Here is an 18895-nt window from a genome sequence, read left to right on the forward strand (position 1 = left end):
CCCAGGGAGCCCAGGGAGGGATGGGGCTGGGCTGAGGGAGAGTGGGCGTGGGGCCTGGGCTTTGCACCCTCGGGCCTCCCCCCAGGCACCCGTCTGGTGTGAGTTTTCCAGCCTTCACATGCCAGGACGCAGCCCTCCCAGGCTGGGAAGCCAGGCCCCCTCACCTACACAGAGACACAGCCTTGTGTCCCCTCCTCTCTCCCACACTCTGGTCCCTGAAGGTGTCCACATGTCCCTGCCTCAAAGCCTGCTCCCTCATGTGCCCTTCCAAGCTTCTCCTGAGACTGTCTTCTGGAATGTTCTGTGGAAGTATCTGCCACTGACCATCACGGCATCCTCTCATCTTCTTGGCCAATGGACTTGGTCAGCTTTCACCCCTCCCCCAGGTGGGCGCTGGGCCTCCCCCGCCTTCCGCTTGTTGCTGGCGGAACTCACACCGTGAGGGCGTCTGCGAAGGGACCCAGCGTGGGGAGGGCAGCACCTGACCTCAAAGCCCTGGTCTCGGGGTGGGTGTCGGACACCCTCATGCCAGCTGCAGGGGCTGGGGGCATGGGGAGCTCTAGACCCCAGCAGGACCTGGGTGGGATCTTACAAACGATTCCCAGCAGGGCAGCCACACCTTCCCGCTTGTTAACACACGAAGATCATGAGGCCGTCAGCAGCACTGCCTCAGTCTCCCACTCTGTTTCCAAAACTTCTTGGCTCTGGGATGGGGTCCTCAGGGAGCAGAGTGGCTCCATTGAGGGGGACGCAGGGAAGGGGCCAGGGCCGCAGGAGGAGTGGAACAAGGAGACCCTCCCCACCCAGCCTCCTGTGCCCTACAGAGCCCCTCAAAGATCCCAGTGTCCAGGAGACAAGTGACCCTCTCCAGTGAGGGTGGGTCAGAGTAGACCCCCGACTGGACAGATGAGGAGGCTGCTCAGAGGAGGCCCCCAGCCCTCCCTGCCTCACCAGCCTCGCTTTCCTCCCCTCTTCCACGGGAAGCAGAGCTCCTAAATGAGACACCTTAACCGGGGTCTCACCACTTCTGTCCAAGCACACGGTGCCCCTCTTCCCTGGATAGAGGAGAAATTCACCTGCGGCTGTGGCCCACCCACCCCCACCGCCTCCCCGCTCTGGGCCCCTGCCTGCAGGAGGGGCTGGTGAGTGGGGGTGCAGCCATCTGCCCACCCAGTTTGCTCACATTGCCCACCCACTGTGCAAGGAGCCTGGCTCAGGGAAGCCAGCGGACGCAACCCCCAGGCGGGGCCTTCTGAACAGGTGCTGGTCTGGCACAGGGACTATGCCTGGCCGGTGAGCGGGTGGCTTCATACCCAGGGAGGAGGCTCCGCAGGAGGACCGTAGATGGGGGTGGGAGGGAAGGGCATGGAAAGGACCTTGCACCCCCACAGGGCTCTGAGTTGGTGTTGGGGCAGCAGTGGGTCATGGGGCTCCAAGTTGGTGTTGGGGCAGCGGTGGGTCACGGGGCTGCCTGTCTGGGCTCGGTGTGTGAAAAGGTCCCATGGACTTGATGGGTGGAGACTCTTGAGGTCCCACCAGGTCTGCAGTCTGGGACACTCACTCCTGTTCAGCGCAGTGTGTCTCAGGCAGGGCCCAGGCCAGCAGCATCCAGGGCACCCCACTTGGGTCAGCGGCTCTGGGACGGGCTGGGCACTCGCTCCCACCAGCCTCGGGGATTGACATTGGAGGGCCGCTGCTCTGAGCCATCTGAGTCCCTTCTCAGGGACTGCCAGGAGTGAGCCCTGCCCCTGTCCACTCACCCCTCCTCCTGTGGGGCCTGAAACCACTGTTTGGCCGGAGATCCAGGATGTGGACAGCCCCCGCCTGGCCACCAGGTGGCAGCATTCACCCGGCCAGGGGGCCCGGCCTCCACCTGGGCAGGGCGGCCGCCTGCAGCCTCCAGAGGCACCGCACCTGCCGACCCCACACCCACCTAACCTGCAAACCACCCACGTGCACACCCAGCACCTCCACACACTAAAGGGGACAGACAGGCGGGAAGCCCTTGACTGCACACGTGCACACAGCACAGCCCTCACCCCTGCGGACACCTGCGCATTCAGACGCACGCCCACACGCACACACGGACACATGCCTACTCGGCCCCCGGGGTGCACTCAGGTGCCTGCCAGTCGCTCACACAGCCACAGGAGCGAGTGCTGCGGAGTCCCTGCAGGGTTCCCTGAAGGACAGGTGTTTGAGCTGGGAGCAGAGGAGCACTGGGTGTGACCTGTGCAGGCCCTGCGGGGACCCCTGCAGAGGGAGTGGACACTGAGGTCCGGCCCTGTGCGCAGCCAGGGTCACCTTCCACACCAACCCTCCCCCTAGGCACAGTCAGGGTCACCGTCCACACCAACCTTCCCAACCTGGGGACCCTGTCTCTCCCACCCAGGATTCTGAGGCCCAGTTTGCCCCAAGACTGCAGAGTCCCTCTGTGGCCAGCACCCGCAATGGGCTGCCCCGAAGCAGCAGGGGGAGGCGGGGAGGCTATGAGTATGCAGAGAGCTCCCATAGACAGCAGCGTTATTTCCCATCATCCACGGCTAGATTCCAAGGCCGCTGGGGAAGTGGGGTAGGAGAGAAGTGGGTGCCCTGGGCCAGGCTGAGGAGACAGAGGGGGCGGGCAGCTGTGGAGGAGACGCAGGCAGGGGAGCACATGCCAGGTGCCCTTGGGTCTCAGCCTGTGGGGCGAGGAAGCAGAGGGAGGGTAGGAGGGTGCCAGTGGTGAGCAGCAGGCCCGGCTTCATGCCCGCACCCCGCCACACAGAGAGGAGGTGTGCAGGGCAGGGTCGGGGGTTCTGTGGGATAGGGGCACACCCTCCTCAGGGAACAGTTTACCGGGACGGTTTACCAGGAAACTCATTATTGAAAGCAGGCTCTCCTACACACTCCTACACCTTGAAGCATCTGCTCTCCTGAGAAGATGTGTGGATGGCCAGGCTCATGCAGTGGGGAGAGGGGGATGGAGAGGGCTGGCCCCGGGGAAGGGGCTGTGTCCCGGTGACTTTGGGGCGGCTGATGTGGGGATTCCTTGAAACACCCCAGAGGTGATGGGACTTGGAGGCCCTGGAGCCCATGGGGAGCTCAGTCCTGCCCGTGTCCTCTGTCCACGTGCCACGTATGGGCCACAGAGATGCAGCTGAAGCTGGGGGCTCCAGCCCCAGTGTCTCCCCCTCCTGGCGCAAGGACAGCAAGCAGGTCACGCCAGGTTCCGGCTGGGAAGCAGCGGGAGGCAGTCCCCAATTCTGGGTGGATCGCAGCCCCAGGACAGCCATGCTGAGGCCCAGGGGTGTCCGTCTTTCCAGGCCTGCCCTGGCCTGAGTCCCAAGGCCATGGTCCCTTTCCCCAATGCAGTGTCTGTCTCACTGACCAGCTGGCGTGGCCTTGAGGAGAGGCGGCAGAGCCCTTTCCCCAGTGCAGCGTCTGTCTCACTGACCAGCCGTGTGGCCATGAGGAGAGGCGGCAGAGCTGGTCCTCCCCGAGGCCCGGGGCACGGCAGGGAGGTGAACACACTGCCCCTTGGCCTGCACTGCCCAAGAGAACCCCAGGGCTGCTTCTGGGCTCAAGGAGGGGGCAGATGTGTTCTGCCAGCACGAGGAGGTACCCAGGAGCAGCAGAGCCCTGAGCTGGGGGCCAGAGGCCTCAGGCTGGTCACCAGCAACCCCCCACCGGGCCTCAGTTCTTCCGTCCGTTAAATGGACGAAGTGACGTCCAAGACCCTTTCCAGCCCTGGCTCCCAGCAGCTCCCTCTGAGGGCTCAATTCCAGGCAAGGAGCTGCGGTTCCCTGCGCCCGTCTGGATTTCACACTGCAAGCTCAGTTTCCCCTGTCTGTAAAATGGGCTCCATGAGACCTCCCGGGACTGTGGTGAGAAGGAGTGAGACGGCGTTTGTGAACTGCTGGCCTCACGCCAGGCAGTGGCGCTCTCTCTGTGAGGAGAGAAGCACACGCAGCGGCTGGCGCCTTCCACACTGACCTGGGCCCCTGCTGCGAGGCTTGTGGAGTTCGGTGCTTCCTCGCCCCCCAGGGCCTGGCGTGGCTGGGGCCCTGCCCCTCTCGGACTCCGTCTCCCACCCTCTGTCTCGGTCATCTCTGGCTGCAAGAAAAGCCACCCTGGCACGCAGTGGCTCAGAACAACAATCACGTCTTTTGCTCACAAATCTACCATTTGGGCAGGGCTGGGTGGGCACAGCTCGTCTGCTGCCGGCGGCACCTGCTGGGGCTGGCGTCTCCGAGTGAGCTTCCACCCAACATGGTGATTGAGTTCCAACATCGAGGGGCCCGAAAGACGAGACCCAGACGCCGCCGGCCTCTCGAGGGCTGGGCTGGGAGCCCAAGTGGCGTGGCTTCCCGCACATCCTTCCGGCCAAGCAGTCACGGAGCCAAAATCCAAGTCGGGGCCTGGGTCTCCCCGCCCGCACGGAGGTGTGTCACAGATCCTGGGGCCATGTTTTAAAACCATCACCGTTGCCCTCTGGCCACAAATTATTTATATTCCACCCAGATGCAGGGCACACTCCCCCCTCCAAAAGTCTCCCCAAAAGTCTCACTGTGTCTCAGTGTCAGGCTCAGGCCCAGGGCCCTGACATTTAGATAGGGCCAGGTGTGGCTGAGGCCATCAAGTCATTCCTCTGGTGAAGTATGCCCGTGCCTCGGGGTGCAGGGCACGGGGTGTAGGACAAACGCCACCAATGCCCCTGTCGGGAACTGGGAGGAGGGTGGCACACATCAGTCACTGCCACAGGAGGTTCCGAAGCCCGGGCCCTGCCCCCTACAGTGACTGTGCTGTTAGCCCGGCCACCTGGGGCCTGGTTCCACACTGGCATGTCCTCTCCTCGAAGCGGGTGAGTCTGCCGTTCAGGGACCTCCCTCACTCCCCTGCCTGGTGTCCTCTCCTCGAGGCGGCTGAGTCTGCCAGTCAGGGACCTCCCATCGCTCCCCTGCCTGGTGAAGGTCATGGGGTCCCGGGCCTCTTCACACTCTGTGTTGTCTCCACCTCCTTCCATCTCATGTCATGGCACATCCACCAGAGCAAGGCCCCTTCGACCTTCATGGACAGACCCTTCTCCACTCTGCCAGCCATGGCTGCTGTGTGGCCAAGCTCTTCAGATTCCGGAGGCCGATGTCCAGATGCAGCAACAGGGTCTTCCTGGGGCCAGACACGCGGTCTTGCAGCCACACCTTGGACCAGCTCCTCACTGTGAGGCCAGGGCTTCCTCCAAGCATCTTTCTCGGCGAGAGAGACTGGAAACGCGTGGCAGTTTTCTTTCCAGCCTGGCATAGCCACACTCTCGCATATTGCTCCTAAGTCCTGCTTGAAAACCAAACGGGTCTTCCTGCAGCATCGCCTAGGACCAACCACACAGGCCACGGCTGCTTTCGATGTCCTGCCCAGGCTGACCTCACCATGGCGCACAGGTTTCCTGGCTCCTCGTCATGCCTCGGGTCCTGTGCCGGGAGCTTCCCCGGCGGTGCCAGATGCGCAGCCCCTGCGTCCCGCAGCTGTGCGCAACCCCTGCCTCCGCTCACCCGCGTTCGTCTGCACCATCCACGCCCATGTCACAAACAGCCCCCAAGCTGGTGGCTGAAAACAGGACTGACGACAGGCCAAGCTTCCACAGGTCGGCTGGGTGGACTGTCTTCTGGCGTCACCTGGGCTCATTCTGGCAGCTGCCACCCACCAGCAGGTCAGCAGGGGCAGGGCTAGACACCCCTCACTCCAGGCAGTTTTTCATCCTCAAGGCCCCAGGTCAGGCGGCCTCAGGAAGCCGTGCACACACCTGCTCTGTGAGCCTCTGCTTGCCTCCAATTTGCTGACGCTTCACTGACCGAAGTGGGTCACGGGGCCACGGGGCCAAGCCCAAGGTGGACAGAGACGGGGGAACTGAGCTGCAGCCCACAGTCTGCCTTGGCCACACGCTGGCTCTGCCCTCCTCCTGAAACCCTCCCCAAGTGTTACTGGGTCTCCCCTAGACACCTAGTCAGATGGCAACCCCCACCCCACCTGATTTATAGCACATGGAAGCCCCCCGTGTCGTCTGCTGTCCACTCACTGCTGTTGGCCACCACCTCTGCCTGGCACAGTCCATCACACACAGTGACAACTTGTGTGTGTTCACCGCCTAATCTCAGTACCTGGGTTGGGAGCTCAAGACATATTTATGGATGGAAAGAAGGAAGCAAGGCTGGGTGCAGTGGCTCACGCCTATAATCCCAGCACTTTGGGAGGTGAGCAGATCACCTGAGGTCAGTAGTTCAAGACTAGCCTGCCAACATAGTGAAACCCTGTCTCTACTAAAAATACAAAAATTAGCCGGGCATGGTGGCAGGGGCCTGTAATCCCAGCTACTTGGGAGGCTGAGGCAGGGAGAATTACTTAAACCCAGGAGGTGGAGGTTGCAACGAGCAGAGATTGCACCATTGCACTCCAGCCTGGGTGACAGAGTGAGACTCCCGTCTCAAAAAAACAAGAGAGAGAAGAAGAAGGAAGGGAGGGAAGAGGGGAGGAGGAGGGGGGAAGGAAGGAAGGAAAGGAGGGAGAGGAGAGAGAGAGGAAGGAAGCGAGTCCTATCTGTGTCGTATGTGACCCCCACTCTCAGAGATTAAGAAATGTCCAGATAAGATTTCCTGTCTGCACTGGTATCACCTTGCCCCGCCGGATAAATCGGACAGACGGGCAGTTGCGTGAAAAGATCAGTCCTGGCTGATATCCAAGGACGGTCTCCAGGCAAGAGCCTGGCCATTGGCTCTTGGAGGGCAGAGCTTGTGAGACCCACAGGAGAGGGGCTTATCCAGCATGGTCCCAGGCCAAGCCCGCTTTCTGCTGTCCTCGTATGTCTGATAGATCAGATGGGTCCCGGCTGAGGATGGGACTGCCTGAGCCCCGTCTCCAAAGCCAGAGCCAGCCCCAGTGACAACGGGGCCACAGCAGCAGCAGCCTCCGCCCAGGGTGGCCCAGGCAGCATCCTAGAGCCGGCCAGACCACCCCCCACGGTGAGTGCGCTCCCGATTCCTAACTTAATTTATTTTGACATCTTCGCTGCCGCCTGACCTCCTTATGGAGTCACGTGGTATTTAAAACTCATTATCCCCCCATTGAAACGGGAAGTTAATTAAACCCTTCACAGAGCCAGTGTTGACAAATGTCAGAATGGGCCCCTGGCACGGCTGCCCAGCGGCGCCAAGGCCTGGGGATGACTGGCAGTGGGGGAAGTGAGGCCCAGCCCGGGCAGGGATCACGGGAGAGGTCCTGGGGTCCCTTCCCCTAACTCGGCCGCCCCTGTGCGTTTTAGAGCGTGCGCGTCCCTGGGAGAGTCCTGCCCTGTGCTTCCCTGCTTTGCTCCTTCAGGCAAGTGACTTCCCCTCTCTGAACCTCTGTTTGTGAATCTGGCAAATGGGAATTCGGACAGCTCCTTCTGCAGAGAGCTGCTGTGAGCAGAGTGTGCTGACATATGTAAATGTGCAGCCTGGCTCAGAAGGGCCCTCCACAGTGTCTGCTGTGGCTGCTGCTGTAGGAGGGCAGCGCTGACTGCGGAAGAGGAGGCAGCTGGGCCTGCCCTGCACCCTGGGACAGAGAGGCCTGAGCCTGCCTGGGGCACTCAGGGGATTCCCTCAGGAGGGGTGGGCAGACCAGGCCAGGCAACGGAGGGAAGGGTGCACCCGGCAGCCCAATAGCTTGTGCCAAGGGGGACCCCTGGACTCACATACAGGGAGGCTCCAGGATGAAGGAAGGGCAGAGCCTGAGGCTATAACACATGGCTCTTAGGAGGCCCCGCTGGCTTCAGCCTTCCATCAGGGACCAGCCAGGGTCGGGGAGAGTGGGTAAGATGAGTCTGATGAAGGTTTGGGGCAGGGTGGGAGGGGCCTCTCAGAGCCATAAGGAAGTGAAGTCACAGATCCTGGTGACAGGCCAGCTGTGGGGAGTGGTGGGGAGCAGACAGAGGAGTTGGCTGCAGCCTGGTTCCAAGGCCCTCACATGGCCTGACCTCCAGGTGCACCAGCCCTGCAGCCGCTGCAGCCCCGGGTCCACCCCCCACCCGGCCTCCAGCTTCTGCCCCTGCACCATCTCCACCAGAAATGCCCTTCTCTCTCCCATCACTCTTTTTTGAGCATCCTCTTCATCCTCATCCTTCAAGGTCCAGCTTAAGTTCCTAGAACATTCTGTGGCTCCTTGAGTCGCAGCTCAACAGTCGGCCTGGCACATAGGTGGTGCCACAATTAGCCCCTCACCCATCCACAGCTGCTGCCCAGCCCCCGGCAGCCTTCCTGGGCTGGGGCAGCTCGGCACTGGCCCGTCAGAGGAGCCAGGTCCATGGCCGATAGCCCACAGGTAGGAGGGAAAGTGGCAGAGCCAAGACTCAAACCCAGTTTTCCCAACGTCCCATTCAGGGTGAAGAACATTGGCTCTGGAGTGAGAGTTCCCGGGCTCCCTCCCAGCTCCAGCACTTCCAAGATGTAGGACCCCTGAAAAGCAACTGTTCCACTCCAAGCCTCGGTTTCTGCATCTGTAATATGGGGGTAACTTGCGCCCCCACCCCAGCCAGTTGTGCAAAGGTGGCACAGACCTGGCAAAGCCTGGAAGCACAGTCAGTGCTGTGCTGGTGATGCTGACACAGGTCCCGGAAAGGGGAGGGGAGGCTGGGGAGCTGGGGAGCCCTTAGGCCATCTCAGAGTGCCTCCTCCCTTACCTCCAAATGTACAGGGTCGGCAACGCACAGGAGAACCTCCCCTGAAACCGACCCAGCATCAGGGGCAGGGCGGAGGCAGAGTAGAGGCATAGTAAGGCATTTGCCCCCTCACGCCCCTCTACTCCCAATAGAAGGCTGGACTTCCATGTCCACTGGCCCAGCCCACCCCTGCACACCCCCACTGCTCGAACCCCAGAAATGTCTTCTTTGGGCTGAGGTTGTTTTTGGAGGGGAGGCGGTCTCCAGGTCACTGCCAGACAGTACTTCCTATGTGTTCCAGGCCCTGCTCTCCCTGGGAGCCAGCAGAGGAGAGCCCAATGCGGGCTGAATGCAATTCCAACTTCCCCACCAGTGACTTTGGATGTGAATCTCAACACACCTCGAGAATACGCAGGGGCAGATGGAAACTGGGGTTCACAATGGGCAGCAGGTGGGGGGTGGAGGTCCCAGGTGGGCTCAGCCTGGACAGCCTCAGCAACCCCACACTCTGTTCCTCTCCCACCTGATCAGGGACTCCTGGAAAGCCCCACTTGGATGTCACCTCCTCCAGAAACCCTTCTCTGATTTCCCCAGGCAGAGATGGCTGCTCCTGCTCTGGGCTCCCCCAGGCCATCCTCTAGACAGCATGACTTGTGTCTCTTCCTCAGTGTATGGTTATCGTCATGACCGCCCTGAGGGTTTAATGGTGCGTGCAAGGTCCTGCAGCTTTACCACTCGACATCAGCAGGCAGCCTCCCCTCTCGGCTGCAGTTTTCTCATCTGTAATAATGCCTCCCTCTGGGCAGGTAGAGGGACAGAGTGTAGAAGGAATGTGCTACAAAAGCAGCCCTGGCAGGGTTAGGGGACCTGTGACCGGTGCAGGGGCACAGGGCCTGAGCTGGGAAGGGCACCACACCGGGCTCAACATCCTGCCCTTGATGCCCTGGGGTTTTGGGGTTTTGGGGTTTTGATCAAGGGGGCTCCATATTTTCATATTTTCATTTTGCATGGGGCCTTGCAAGTGACGGAGCCAGGGCAGCAGGCTGTGGTCTGGACCTGCCGCCTGCCCCCTTCGCTGGCTGCCCTGGGCATGTCCCTCCATGTTTTCATCTATATATGGGCTCAAAGAATAAATCAGATCAGGCAAAGCAGCAGCCAAAATGATCCCCATCGTCTCCTCCTGCAGCCTAGACAGACATCAGTCATGGATGATCATGGCTGTCTCCTGCTGACCCTCGGAATCCACCTCAACACAGATCTCTGCCCGTTCCAGCAGCGCCAGCCTGGGTGCCACTTGCTGTGCGTGGAGCTTCAGACCCAGCCCGGGTGCCAGCCCATGGCCACCTCCTCCAGGAACTCCCCTAACTCCCAGGTTCACATACTCTAAAGTGGCCTCCTTTGGGGAAGGAGGCGAGGCCTGGTGGGAAACCCAGACAGGTAGGTGCTCCATCCAGTTGACAAGCACTGGGCGGGGGCGGGGGGGTGGGGGGAGGTCCTGGGTTGAGTGAACCAATCAGACATGGGCCCCACCCCCTCCGGAGAGCAGCTGTGGGAAGGCTGTGCCCACTTGACCCTGGCAGAGAGCAGGAAGGGCTGGAGGACCCGTATGCCCCTGGGCAGCTCTCTTGGCCTCCTGGTCTCAGTGTTCCTGTCTGTCCATGGCTGTGGGGAGGGGCGGCGCGTATCCAGTGTCATACCCCTGCCTCTCCTACCCACCCGCCACTCTCCTGTGCCAGGGAGAGAGCCCAGGCTCTGAGGGTAAGCCCCACTTCTTCCCTTCCTTGGAGCCAGGTAATAGGTCACAGAAGTTGGCACGAGATGGGGTCTTAGGAGCTCCCAGCAGGCTGGCAGGTGGTGCGACAGTCCTGCTGTGCGATGATCTCGTCGTCAGATGGGAGGGGTCCTTCTTGTCTGCCCCTGGGCCCCCTGACTCCCGTTTCTTATGAGTACGGGGGATGGGGGAGCAGGTAGCAAGTGTAGGCCGAGAACATTAAAAGGAGATGACACAACTCAGCTGGGAGTGGGGGACAGCCCCCCAATGCGTGACCTTGAGCAAGTCCCCGAGCCACCGTGAAGTGGGGCTCTTGAACACACCCCAGAGGGCAACAGTTCTCCATTTCCAGGCCTGAGCTGACAGCACCGCGCCCACAAACCTCGCTGACCTCTGACTGCTCCGAGAGGGGGCTGTGGCCCGGGCGCTGTGGGCAACTCCTTCGTCGGTCTCCTGCGGGGCGCCCTGGAGAGGCTCGGTGAGGAAAGGCCCCAAGTGGCAACGCCCAGGGCTGCGGGCTCCCGCGCCCCCTCCTCGATTTCCAGCCTGGTCTGAGCTCACAGGGGAAGACCCGAGGTCCTGCTCTCATTGCTGTCCTGAAGGCGCGGACTGACACCATTTGGGGGCCACCGCAGTTGGCGGACCCCACCGCAGTCTGGGACGGAAGCCCCCTCCCTGGCCCGAATCCGCTCCACACCCCAAGTCTGGCCCAAGACAAACGTGGGCGTCAAGGCCTCGGGCTTCCTGAGCCGGTTGTCACTGCCCCCACCGCGCACGTGGAGCGGGCGGCCGAGCCCAGGGGTCTGGGGACGGACCAAGGGCTGGGGGCGGAGTTACAGTGCGGGGGCGGAGCCTTGGCGTCTCAGGGCCCAACCAGGTAGGGTCAGGTTTGGAGGCGGAGCTGGCGCCGAGAGGCGGGGCGCAGGATACGGTGCCGCGGGGCAGCAGAACAGAACCGAATAGGTCTCAGAGCCCCAGCCCGGCCTGGGGGAACATGGCCTCCGGGCAAAAGAGGAATGGGAGAGGCTAGTGGTCTCCCCGGGGCGGGGGCGGGGCCGAACCAGGAAGGGGCGGGGCATCGAGTGGGGCGGGGCCAGTGCCTTGAAGGCCCAGACGGACAGGGGCGGGGCCGCAGCGCTGGGGGCGGAGCCAGCGCCGAAAAGAGCCAGGCGGGCGGGGGCGCGGTCGCGGCTCTGGGGGCGGAGCCAGAGCAGTGAAGAGCCAGGCGGGCGGGGGCGTGGCCGCGGCGCTGGGGGCGGAGCCGGAGAGGTGCAGGGCCCGGCAGGGGGAGCGGGGCGGGGCCGGAGCGCCGGGGGCGGGGCGGGAGGCGCGGCGGCCGACGACGCTCAGGCCCGGCCCCGCCCCGTGCCTCCAGCCCGCCCGGAGCGCCTTCGCAGTGGCCGCCTGCTCCGCCGCTCGCCGCCCGCGGGTTCCATTGAGAAAAGCCGAGCGGCGGCGGCGGCGAGTGCGCGGGAGCGGAGGAGCCGGCACCCGCCCGCCGGGCAGTCCGCGCGCCCGCAGCGCAGGACCGTGGCCTCTCGGGCCTCCGCGGCAGCTCCAGCGGCTCCGGGGCTGGGCGCGCGGGCTGGGGGCGCGGGCCGGGGCGGCCGCGGAGACCGGGGGCCGGGGGCATGAGCGGCCCCGCGGCCCCGCCGCGCCCCCGCCTCCCGCCGCCGCCCGCCCGGGGCTAGAGGCGGCCGCCGGGAGGGCGCGCGGCGCCGGAGACATGTCCAGGAGGAAACAGAGCAACCCCCGGCAGATCAAGCGTGAGTCAAACTTTGCCCGCCGGCCCCTCCTCGCGCCCGACCCCTACCGGGGCCCCGCCACCAGCGCCGCCCCCGCCCGTCCCCGCTCTGCCCCGGGCGCCGGCGACCTTCACCCCGCGCCGCGCCCCCCGTGCTGTGCCAAGCGCGCCGTAATCTAATCTCCGCCGGCGGCCTGGGCCCCCGCGTCTCGGCTTGGGCACCGGGGGGTCCAGCCCAGGCGGGGACCGCCCGGAGGCCGGGAGGAGGGTGGTTGGGCGCGCGGCCCGGGCAGCGCTCTGCCCCTCGCGGCCTGCCCCTCCCCCGCATCTGCGAGATGGTGCGGCGATAGGGCGGCCCCGATCTGGGCTCAGATAAAGTTTAAAATATTCCATTCTGCAAGTCCCGTCCTGATAAGATCGTTCTGTCGGGACGGGCTGAAATTGTGATCTTATCTCGCGCGGTTGACTCTCTCAGGCTTTGTATCTAGAAGCGGAGAGAGAGACCTGGGAGGGAGAGGGGACACCCGGGGCCGCGGAGATGCCTGGCCAAGTCCGGCCCGCGTCCACCCCCACCGATGCCGTCTCAGAGCCGCAGGACAGGGGAGGGGGTAGCGCGCAGCTGCCGCAGCCTAGGCACTTGGCTCCAGCCCCCCAGACACCCCCATCCCGTGCCCTAGCGCTGGAGTCCTGAACCCAGGCCCTGTCTGCCTGGTGACACCTCCTGGACCCTGCAAGTGTCCCAGCCAAGGCGGCATGGACAACAAATGGTGCCCTCGGATGCCCGCGGGCACCCCCTGGCATCCCAGTGGGCTGCTCTGAGTCAGAGAAGGGCCTCCCAGGACGCAGCCCCGGGCCGGGGTCGCGCCTGCACGCGACTAAGTTTCTCGCTGGTCCGGCTCCCTGCCGGGTCAGAGGCTGCTGCCCCGCCGCCACATTGCCAGTACCCCCACGATGAGAACTGCGCTGTCGGGGCCACCGTCTGGCCTGGGCGTCTGGGCCGTGCCAGGAGAGAGCAAGAGCAAAGGAAGCTCCCCTCCCCACCCTATGCCAATAATAACTTTGCGCCTCACAGTCAGGGCCCAGGCGCAGGTCTTCCTCCCCGGGGCGCCTCCCCGGAGCCTGACGGGCAGGTCGTCTGAGCCCTGCCAGGAGGCCACGACGGAAACCCGCCCGCTGCCCAGCCGTAGGCGCCCGGGCACTACCTCCTTTGTCCACACGACCACTGCCACCAGGACCCCTTGTGCGGGGCCTGTGGGAGCTTCCCTACTCAGGAGGTCTCCCGAGGCGGGGGTCACAGGCATGAACCGGTTCCCGTAACCCAACTCCCTCAGCGCAAACGGGACCTGTTTTCCGAAAGTCGCCTTCTATCGTGTCAACTCAAGTATTAAAAGCCACCCACAGGTCCCGATCCGCGCTTGTGCTCTGGTTTCTTTTTCCTTCCTCCCCCGAGCGCCTGTGTTCGGTTCTGGGGTGTGTGTGTGTGTGTGTTTCGCTGTGATGAGAAATGCAGATAGCTCGGGCAGGGAGATCGCAGGTTGGGAACCGATCTCCAGCGCTGATAAGGCCGCCAGCGCCAGCGAGAGCCCGTAGCCCAGCCCAGCGGGGCGGGCAGAGCGCGCGCACTTTGGGAACTGGGACCGCGGCGGGTGCACGGTGAGCCCTCGCGGCCCATCCTCGTTGCGGCCCGGGACCGGGGCAGAGACAGGGCCCGGACGAGGGAGGCGGGGCCGCGGACCCTCCCTGTCGCTCGCGGCCCGGGGCGCCTCCTCCCCCTGGCAGATCTCAGCACGTTAAGATGCGAAGGCTGATTGTCACCAAGCGGCGGCGCCCGCCCGCCCTCTGCCAGCGCCTGTGCCTGCCCGCTGCCCTGGCCTCACCTGCGGCCGGGCCGCGAGTGCAGAGCGGAGGGGGCCGAGCGCTTCGGGCCGCCCACCCCCAACCCGCGCCCCCATCAAAGCCCTGGCGCAGCTGCCCGCCCCTCTGTGCGCCTTTTGTTCCGTGCGGAGATAGATGTGCCGCGCTGATAAGGCGCGCAACCGATGGTGGCTGCGATAGGCGCTTCCATTTATTAACTTCAAACGTGGGAGCGGGGGCAGGGCGAGGCGGGAGCGCGGCCTTGGCCGGCCAGATGGCGGACGCGATAGGCCGGGCTGCCGACCCGGAGCGCGGGGCCGGGGCAGCTCGGGACCCCCGGCGCCCCCAGCCCGCTGGGCTTTCCTCCCGCCCGAGTCGATGTGAGCTCCGATAAGCGCCTGGCCAGTCGGCCCGATGGCGATCGCCAAGAGCGATAAGAGGCCTTATCTTTGGCCACCAGGCCCGGCCGGGTTGGGGAACAGCGCGGGGGCGTCGCGACTGGGGCGAGTGGGGGCTTGGAACGGCCCGGGTTGGGGCCGGGGAGCCGGCGTCCGTGCGCTGGTCTGTCTGGGGGAGTTTTCTCCCCAAACACACTTAATTGCCAAGAAGTTGATCCTCCCCTGTGGCCGGTGGTACAGTCCGTCAAAATGAAAGAAAACTGGCTTTGCCCGGGCCAGGACGGGGAAGGGGGAGGACACCCCGCCCTGAGGCCTCGTAGATGGTGCGAGACCGCTAGAGGTGGGTTTGTCACCTCCAGAGGGAGAGAGGGTGTTTTCCCCTTGAATCATGCTGGTGTTGCTGGTAGTTCCTAGCAAGAACCAAGTGTACACTGCTTGGAGTTTTCTTGAAAAAAAAAAAAAAATCAAGGTGGTTTCCATGGCCCAGGCTGCTTTGGGGGAGGCCAGTGTACCCTGGTGAGGAGGCACCGCAGACCTGCCTGGGCTGAGTACTGTTTGCTGAGCACTACTGCATACAGGCCCTGGGTCCCAGTGGCAAATGAGAGGGGCAGAGGGGGCAGCCAAGGGAAGCAGGGGGCACGTCCGGTGGTCAGGGACACTTCTTGGAAGGGGGTGACCTTTGGCACAGTAGGGCTGGCCTCAGTTTTCCACTGCTGTCAGGGGAGCAAGGGCTGAGAGGCGCCTGGGGCTGGGGGACCAGCCTGTGCCAGCAGGTGCGAGTGAGGTCAGGAGTGATGGAGTGGGTCAGGTCCTTGGTCTCCCACTCTGAAAAATGGAATCAGGAATAGGTCCCCAGAGCTGTGGGGGTCCCCAGGTCAGGCTGGAGATATTGAGGGTCCACAGAGGCACTTTGCAGTGGAAGGGCCCATGGATCCCACAGGCCAGATAGAACCCTAGGCCATATGGGTAGGACCTTCCGGAAGGAGCCGGGGAGGGAGGGTCCCTGAGCCCCTCCCGTTCCAGCCCAGGCAGCTGCTGCAGCTGAGAAGAAGGTGTTTTTCACACACTCTCAGAGTTTGATTAAACAAATTATTGGTAGCCACAGGATGACTAATTCCCTCCAAGCTTCAAAGTCACCCACCTGCTCTCCCCAGCAGCCCAACGCCCACCCGTGGGGCTGGCAGTGCCATCTGGCAAGGGCCATTTCCAGTTCCAGAGAGGGCTGGGTTGGGCCCAGAGGGAGATGGGGTGGTTTCTGCGATGTGTTATGAACATGAGTGGGATGTCTGCACAGAGCCATCCACACTGGCCTTCCATGCGTGGGAGGCACCCGGGTGTTGAGGCTCTCAGAGGCCACCTTACCATGCTCATGATCCAGGAAAGAAGGGGCTGTGGCAGCCTGGCTGACCCTGGTGCTGAACCACAGGGGACAAGTTACTGTGCCTTCCAGAGCTTTCAGTTTCCCCCTGTTGGAAAAATGGATATGATAGTGTCTGCCATCCGGGGGCTGCAGGTCCTGCTCTCAGTGTACCCGGTCCTTGGCCCAGTTGCCTCGTCCGCAGTCAGCACCCTGAGGGGACAGTGCCTGCAGCCTGCTTGGTGCTCAGGCTGTGACGCCATCACTGTCATCTCAGAGTCCTGATCCCAGCCACGTTTTTCTTTCTCTTTTTTTTTTTTTCCTTAGTTAAAATTTTTTAAAAACATAGACATGGAGTCTCACTATGTTGCCCAGGCTGGTCTTGAACTCCTGGGCACAAGCTGTACTCCCAGCTCAGCCTCCCAAAGCACTGGGATTCCAGACATGAGGCACCGCACCTGCCCTCAAGCCACATTTAGCAGAGGGAATTAGAGATCGGGAGGTACTCTCAAGGCCCCCCACCCCTAAACCTGCAGGGGAATCCAGCAGGGTCTGGCAGACCCCGGAGCCCACGCTGTCACCCAGCTCTGGGCCAGTTGTGGTTTGCCCACTTTCCTGGGCCTTAGGGAAGGCAGACAGCTCATGTTCATTTGATGGTAAGAATAATATTCATAACAGCCAATGCTTAAGAGCCCTCTCTGTGCCAGGCTGTGTATTAACTTAAGGTAGGTCCTCTTCTGATCACTATTTTACATCTGGGGAAACTGAAGCACAGAGAAGTTTCTCGCCCAAGCAAGTGATGGAGCCAGAGTTGGAACCCAGGCGGCCAGGCCTGTGATCCTTAAGGGTGTGTCCATGAACACTGAGCTGCCTTCTCTCCATCCTCTGGCTTCTGTCTGCCCTGCCACCCTGGGCCTCTCTCAGCCTCAGTCTCCACATCTGTGAAATGGGCCTTTGGGACCAGAGGCCCTCTGAGGTCTTTCCCCAGATGGCCTCCTTCCTAAGACATGACTGCACGGGGGAGGGGGTCCCCTGGGAGGCTTATCCGGGCCTTCCTTGGGCCTGGGACTGCCGTCAGCCCAGCCAGCCCCTCCCTGGAGGTCACCAGGAACCCAGCGTGGCATCCAGCACCGCTGGGGATTTAAATGGGTCAGTTGGGGAAGAAAGGAGGAGGGAATGTGATGCCATTAATTGTGCCCCTTATCTCCTGTTTCTATGCCAACCAGACGTTCCTGGGCTTGACGGGCTTGTGAATAATACTCCCGCTGGTCTATCTGCCATCGACAGCCTCCTCCTGGAGGCAGCTGTTGCCGATCGGTATCGCCAACCCCATGGACCCGGCCCAGCCACACTCGGGGTCCTGGTGGGGCTCCTGCCCACGCAGCCACCATACCCCTGGGTATTCCTGGAGGTTCCCAGTGGCTCCTGACCCCATTTCACAGAGGGGGAAACTGAGGCTACAGCCACAGGTCTGCTCTCCAGACCTCGTCTGCAACCCTACACTCAGGCAGGAGTGGCCCAGACTGAAGGGAAGGGGGTTCCAGAACCTGCAGAGGGGGTCGCCTGCGCCCCGCCTGGCTGCACGATCTTTGAGTCCCGCCGCTCTGGATGCAGTGTCCTTGGTTGTGTCATTAGGAGGCAGATGACCCCATGAGTGAGGGATCAGCCACCTGCAAGCTGCAGGCAGCGCTTGTGGCCTTAAGGACCAGGGGAGAGCCGGCGCACATCAGGGCTGAGCCCCTCGTTAGGGCCTGTGTGCAAGTCGAGACTTGGGTAGCTGCTCTCAGGCTCCTTTTGGCCCCTGGAATTTGCCTGTGTGCAGGCGGCCCCCATGGAGCTCAGCGCTCCTTCAGAGGCCCCGTCCACACCTGCCTGATGGTCTTGCCAGCCTGTCCCGTCACCTGCTCGCCGCTCAGGCCCACAAGCTCTCTGAGAGCAGGACTGGGTCAGTCCCATCCCCACAGAGTGGGCCTCCCGGAACTCTGTCAGATAAATGACCAGACGGACGCTCGGCTCAAAATAGACATGGCCTGCTCACACCACAGCTCTGCCACTTACTGGCCGTGGAACTATGGGCAAGGCCTGCCCATGTGAGCCTCTGTTTTCCCATCTGCAAAGTGAGCGTGATGATAGTACCTGTCCCCTGAGCACTGTTGTGAGAATGGAAGGAAAATACCTGTTATCCAAGACAGCTGCTACTAACCCTCTCCCCCTCCTCCCCTTCCCCTTCCTCCCCTTCCTCCTCCTTCCCTTCATTCCCCCCTCCTCCTCTTCTTCCTCCTCCTCTGCCTCCTCCTCTTTCTCCTCCCCCTCCTCTCCCTCCTCCCCAGCAGCCTGACGCCCACCCATGGGGCTGGCAGTGCCGTCTGGCAAGGGCCTTCCTCCTCCCCCTCCTCCCCTTCCCCCTTCCCCTCTTCCCCTTCCTCCTCCTCCTCTTCCCCTTCCTCCTCCCCCTCTTCCTCCTCCTCCTCCCCTTCCCCCTTCCCCTCTTCCCCTCTTCCCCTTCCTCCTCCTCCTCTTCCCCTTCCTCCTCCTCCTCTTCCCCTTCCTCCTCCCCCTCTTCCTCCTCCTCCCCTTCCTCCTCCCCCTCCTCCTCCCCCTCTTCCTCCCCCTCTTCCTCTTCATGGTCAATCACTTGGGTGAGATCTGTGGTTTCCAGCTTATCTGAGATGGAGCAATCCCTCTTCCCAAGCTGTCTCCCAGGACAGCCCAGCATGTGAAACACACAGGGGCCCTGCTGTGGAAGGGCCCCTCAACCCTGCTGCTCACATAGCTCACTGCACCGGCCCCAGGTTCCAGGTCAGGGCAGCCCCTGACACCCACCCTCTAGCTGGCTGGCCCTTCCCTCCAGCGCATCCCGACTCCTCAGGCTGTGTGGCCTTGGCATACTCTTGCCCTCTTGGGCTGGGGCTTCCCTTTGGCGAAGGCAGCAAGGAGGGGCTGAGATGATGCTCCTGCCTGTGCCTCTCCACCTCTGCACCCGGCTCTGGGAGGGTCTGCACCAAGCCAAGCCAGTGGGGTTCTGGGGCCAGGCAGCCAAGTGAGAGGCCCAGGGTTTATCAAAGGTCCCCAGCCTACTGTTGGCAGGGCCAGGAGAGCAGTGGGC

At 62.9% G+C, this 18895-nt stretch overlaps 1 protein-coding gene across 5 annotated transcripts in view; it reads left to right on the top strand.

Annotated features, from left to right (window-relative positions):
* Nucleotides 1-11809: 11809 nt before the first annotated feature.
* ZFPM1 (zinc finger protein, FOG family member 1) overlaps nt 11810-18895 on the top strand; it is a 79183-nt gene continuing 72097 nt past the window's right edge. For 4 of the 5 annotated variants that reach the window (XM_063717401.1, XM_063717404.1, XM_063717402.1 and 1 more), the window contains exon 1: nt 11826-12202. In XM_063717401.1, the coding sequence (XP_063573471.1) occupies nt 12163-12202 (40 nt within the window). In that variant the 5' untranslated portion in view covers nt 11826-12162. Of the gene's footprint in view, nt 12203-18895 lie in introns of all 5 variants that reach the window. The other variant, XM_024233693.3, reaches the window with a different exon arrangement.

Source organism: Pongo abelii, chromosome 18 (genome assembly GCF_028885655.2).
Source record: "Pongo abelii isolate AG06213 chromosome 18, NHGRI_mPonAbe1-v2.0_pri, whole genome shotgun sequence".
Lineage (NCBI taxonomy): Eukaryota > Metazoa > Chordata > Mammalia > Primates > Hominidae > Pongo > Pongo abelii.